The sequence below is a fragment of the Eriocheir sinensis genome, chromosome 13, assembly GCF_024679095.1.
Source record: "Eriocheir sinensis breed Jianghai 21 chromosome 13, ASM2467909v1, whole genome shotgun sequence".
NCBI classification, from domain to species: Eukaryota; Metazoa; Arthropoda; class Malacostraca; order Decapoda; family Varunidae; genus Eriocheir; species Eriocheir sinensis.
This window is the reverse complement of record NC_066521.1, coordinates 10,063,007-10,068,646: the sequence shown is the minus strand read 5'-3', so window position 1 is coordinate 10,068,646 and position 5,640 is coordinate 10,063,007. Positions and strand designations below refer to the sequence as shown.

At 42.8% G+C, this 5,640-nt stretch overlaps 1 protein-coding gene across 4 annotated transcripts in view; it reads right to left on the bottom strand.

Annotated features, from left to right (window-relative positions):
* Positions 1-2,847: 2,847 nt before the first annotated feature.
* LOC126997953 (monocarboxylate transporter 2-like) overlaps positions 2,848-5,640 on the bottom strand; it is a 36,816-nt gene continuing 34,023 nt past the window's right edge. For 3 of the 4 annotated variants that reach the window (XM_050859213.1, XM_050859212.1, XM_050859214.1), the window contains 4 exons: positions 4,904-5,047; positions 4,058-4,670; positions 3,651-3,871; positions 2,848-3,208 (listed from right to left, as the gene is read on the bottom strand). In XM_050859213.1, coding sequence (XP_050715170.1) covers positions 3,066-3,208; positions 3,651-3,871; positions 4,058-4,670; positions 4,904-5,047 — 1,121 coding nt within the window. In that variant the 3' untranslated portion in view covers positions 2,848-3,065. The other variant, XM_050859215.1, reaches the window with a different exon arrangement.

The window sequence follows — 5,640 nt, the reverse complement described above, 5'->3', positions numbered from 1 at the left end:
AAAGCTGGAAAGAGTGCAGAGAGTGGCAACTTAGATGGTACCGGAACTTAGAGATCGGACTTATGAGGAGAGACTCAATAGCATGGGGCTCACAACCCTGGAGAGAAGAGAAAGAGGAGACCAGATAGCGGTGTAGGGTGGCGAGCGGAGTGGAGCATTTGGACAGAGAAGACCTGTGTGTGTGGAACGAGAGAGAAACGAGAGGACATGGAAAGAAGTTGAGGGCGACCACGTGTGGGCGAGATGTGAAAAAGTTTAGCTTCTCAAACAGAAGCATTGAGCTATGGAATAGGCTGGAGGAGGAGCTGGTTTGTGCAGGAAACATTCATGATTTTAAGGAAAAGTTGGACAAGAGCGGATGTGGAGACAGGACAGCGCTAGCGTAACTCTTTTGCCGTATGTCACAACTAGGTAAATACAGCTAGGTAAATACACACACACACACACACACGCACACAGACACACACTCACACACACACACACAGACACACACTCACACACACTTGGCAGGCCATGGCAGGTGGAACAGACTTCAGTCAGTCTGATAGATAGAGAAGCGGCAACAGTGCACGGGGAAGATTATACGTCACACGTGCCATTTAAGAGTAGCCAGACTATAGGATGTGATACTGATACTGCATGATTTAAACATACAGTCCCTGGCCAAATTATTAGACGCACCTTCCTTATTATGACATTTACTTGATTTTGAAACAAAATATTGAATCTACAATTATTTTATTATCTGGAAGTTACAAAATGGAGTTACTTCAACATATATAAAGAAATAAAGAAATGAAGTTAATTTGCATAAATAAGTACATATGATTCACATTAGGCAATTTATTGCAAAATTTCATGAATTGACTTTCTTTTTAAGTAGTGAATAAAACCTCCTTTGGCAGGAATTAAGTCCTTAATACGTTTAGGCATGCTAGTCATGCAGGTTTGCACTGTCTCCTGCAGCTCATGAGTGATGCTTCCAAACATGAATAATCTTTGCAATCAGTTGAGCTTTCGTTGTTATCATGTCTTTTGCCACCTAAGCATTTTCAATCGGCCAGGGCAGCAGGAAAATGTCCTTGGCTTGTAAAAAAGCTTTTACTGATCGTGCTGTATGGCAAGGAGCTCCATCTTGCATGGATATGTAAGGTTCTCCATTAGGGAACCAATCTCTAATTTGGGGAAGAAGCCTATTTTGGAACACGGCTTTGTATTGGTCTTGCTTCATGGTGTCCCTAACTACGTACAGATGCCCTGTTCCTTTTTCACTGATGAAGTGTTGAGACAACACAGTCCAGGGCGCTATTGCACATACTGAGGCTTGTGCATCATGATTTCGAAGGTGCTCTCGTCACTGAAGCAAACCTGAAACAGAAGGACAACAGAAATTAGTATATTAATGTGAATAGCTCTTAGGTGCATGATAAGGAGAAAGTGCAAACTTACATTGTAGGAACAAATACTCACTGATTTTCAGAAGTCCAGGTCACGATGCTAATAGACTTTTGCCCACTGAAGTTGTTTCTTTTTCATTGCCTCAATCAGCTTCGGCTTTCGGGCGGGTTTGTAGGCCTTGATATGCATATCGATGAGTTTGTGCGTCACAGTCCTTTCTGAAGCTTGAATGTTATTGCTTTCAAGCTTGGATTTTATTTCTTTAGTTGTAGAGAACTGATTCTCAAGACAAATTTTCTTGAGGCATCGTTCTCCCCATGGTGATAAAATAGGTTTCCGGTCACATCTCTTCTTCTTAGTTACTAATTCTTCGCCTAATCCTATTTTCTTCTTAATTTGCCTAACAGATGCTTCAGACACAAGAAGTCGACGAGAAACTACTCGATTTGAAAAGTTTTTTGTTCCGAATAACGCTTTGACCTCAGCACACTTTCGAGGGGTTAAATCACATTTTCTACCCATATTTTCTGGAAAGAAAGGACAAAAACCTACAAAAATAGCAAGAAAAGCATTATGTTAAGAGAGTGTATAAATGTTAGAACCAATGCACTTGAAATGCGGTCAGCAAAGGATGTAAACCGCACGCACCTCAACAATGCATCTACTCTCGATGGCATCAGGAACATAACTGAAAAGACTACAAATATCTTCATAAAACATGGAGTTCTATATTGCCAAAGGTAGATCACTAATAACATAAAACATACAATATCTGTTCACGATTATCACAGATCATGTGCCATTATTTGTTAATAGACCTCAGAAGTAGCTTCCATGAGTAAAAGCAAGGGTGCATCTAATAATTTGGCCAGGGACTGTAGCGTTGGTAGCATTGCCTTTCAAGCCAATGGAATTTTGGACTTTCAACTATGGAGGGATCATTCTCATAGATGCCGTGTCACTGTCTCAGTCCAGCATGCCTTAGTTGTTTAGATGGCTAGGACAGAATGGATAGGCAGGAACGTGACAAAATTGTTGAATAGTCAAATTCTAACTTCTCGTTCAGTGTCCTTGTATTTCCTAATGGGGTTGGACGCGTCATGAGTCTCTCCCACTCTTGATGATCGTTTACTCTCTCCTCCCTGATGTTCATCCTTCTCAGGTCTTCCTCCGCACACTGTCTCCAGGTCTTCTTTGGTTGTCCAGCTGGTCTCCCTTCTACCTCCACCTACATAGCTCTTTTTAGTGCATGGCTTTCCTCGCTCCTTGTGACGTGCCCAGACCACCTCACCCTCTGCATCCATAGCACACTCAACGCATCCTCTAAACCACACGGTCCACACTTCCATGTTTGATGCCCTATCTTCCCATCTCACATGCCTCGTATATCTCACCATTCTTGCAGAATTCTAATAGTGCTTTTTAAATATTTTGGGGTATCAATAAAACTTTTCTACCAGCAAGAGTGGCTTTTATGAAGGAAAATTGAGTTTCATTTATACAAAACTAGCAGACTAACAGATTAATGGAATCATAGGTTAAATTTTGGCAGAATTAACTGATTACCCTTAACAAAGCTGATTACCTGATTTAACAGATTAATGGTTAATGACACCACTTTTTTCATTAACTTGCCCACCACTTCCTGGAGATCATTACTGAGGCCTTCAGGACAGGTGTCTCTCGGCTCTTTTATCGGAGCACTTGGCCACAAGAGACCGCAGAAGGAATATACCAGATCCTACGATGAAGGCACTCCCCATGATGAGGAAAGGCACGGCATAGCCTCCTGTCACATCCTTGGCCAGTCCTGTCAGAGATAAGGGATGACAGCTGGTAGATATATGACAGAGGTGTGTTATTTTCAGTTAAGGAGGCAGTTGAAAGGAAAAAAGAATTGAAAAGGCCACAAATCACTACTATTACAACAGAAGGACAGGAGAAGTTAAAAAAAAAATGGTTAGTTTTTGGTTCAAGAGGTGTCAAGACTCTCGTCCTAAAGGCATGTGAGCATAGATACAATACAAACAAAGGAAGGCTGTTTCACTGTTTGATTAATGGTGAAAGGGATGAACAATTGAAGATATGGATAAATCTTGCATTTAGAAGTTGGACAGGAAAGGGATCAGCTAGAGTTGATAGATGTGTGCAGTGAAGTCATGGGAGAGCATGTTAGCTGGTTTAGAGGAGCAGTTAGCATAAAAATAGCTGCAGAAAAGGAAACAGGAATGGAGAGCACAGCAAAGCCTTACCAAGAAGAGATGGATATATGAAGCCACAGATGCCCTGCACCATCCTGAAGAAGCCCCAGGTGGAGGCCGTCAACTCAGCTCCAAATTCGTCTGCCATTAGAGTGTTGATAAGTGCCCAGAAAGTTGCCATACCGAAGGCGAAAAGAGTGATGGCAAGAATGATCTGCCATATGGTAGAGCACAGGGGCACCAGCATACAGCCCACACCCCCCACCACCAGCCTGCAGTGCATCTGTCCCTCAGTGTAAGCAAGTAAACACGACAGGTGTGGTGCATTTTGTCACCAAACAAGAGTAGCCGGAAGACTGAGCCACCCGGACATATACTGATGAGTTATTATTCTTATTTCATATCTTAAATTTGTCAGTTATGTCAAGGCAGTATATTAAACGAGACACATAGCTTACCCTACTGTGAAGATGTGTGCCCCATTGAGGCTCAGCTTGTCGGTGAGATAGCCAGAAAGCAAGCGTAACACAACATCTGCGCCCGAGAAGTAGGAGGTGATGATAGAGATCTGATACTCAGTGAGCCCCACTGAGAATGCATATGCTGGGACAAAGACCAAAAAGTTGGGCAGCGCCATGGTGACTGATATTGCCAAGCCCAGATAGATGAGGTATTGCGGGTTCTTGAATAGTGTGAAGTCCAGCGCCTTCTTGCTGGGGTGTTTATCTTTGTGTGTGTGCACTGCCATGTCACTGTACATGGTGGTGGTGGAGGTAGTGCCCTGGGTTTCCTGTATTGTCTTAGTGTGCTGGTGATGGATCATGCGTTGGTGCAGCTCAAAGGGACGCAGGAGAGAGCCCAGAACAGCCAGGTGCATCATGGTGCCTGCCAGCATGATGAAGGTCCCCTGGAGACCAAACTGCTCATTGAGGAACACCAGCAGTGGAGGGAACAGAATACCACCCGTGGAGTTCCCTGCTGCACGACAGCCGTTAGCTGTTGGTCGCCTCTCCAGAAAGTAATCGTTGACTAGTATATAGCCAGGCGTCTCACTCATGCAAAGGCCGACCCCTGAGGGGAGACACAGTTAAGAGAAAACAGAAGGAAGAATAAAAAGCCAACACTTACACAAAAGTTTGTCTATACCACCCAAAGAAGAGATTCCCACTGACCTTCAAGGGGAACCAATCCACCAGGAGAACATCAAGTGAAAGCAGAATGGAAGGGTGATCAGTGAGGTTATAAGCGCTTGTACAAGAACTTTTTTGTCATCCAGTGACATGATCTCGGCTGCCACCACTTACCTACGATAGCACCCAGTGTTAAGGCCATGTATAAGATGGAAAACATGGGGATGGCAAGCAGCAGGCCGAGTATGATCAAAACTGTGCCGAGAAGACAACACCGCCGAGGCCCAAATTTCACTGTCAGGGCTCCCATGAAAGGTGCTGCAACACAATTGATGCTGTTATATATATATATATATATATATATATATATATATATATATATATATATATATATATATATATATATATATATATATATATATATATATATATATATATATATATATATATATATTTATATATTTACAGCAAAGGAGACAGCACAAGGGCACAAAAAAAAGGAAACAACAATAAAAATAGAAAAAAGGCCGCTACTCGCTGCTCCTGTAAAGAATCCGAAGTGGCTGAAACAGCAGTCAATTACGTGAGAAGAGGTGTCCTGATACCTTCCTCTTGAATGAGTTCAAGTCGTAGGCGGGAGGATATACCGATGAAGGAAGATCGTTCCAGAGATTACCAGCATGAGGGATGAAAGAGTGAAGATGATGGATAACTCGTGCATAAGGGATTTGGACAGTAAAGGGATGAGCTTGAGTAGAAAGTCGTGTGCATGAGGAGGATAGGCATGCAGTTAGCAAGTTCAGAAGAGCAGTCAGCATGAAAATATCGATAGAAGATAGAAAGGGAGGCAACATGGCGGCGGAATTTGAGAGGTAGAAGACTATGTATCAGTAAGAGGAAGAGAGCTGATG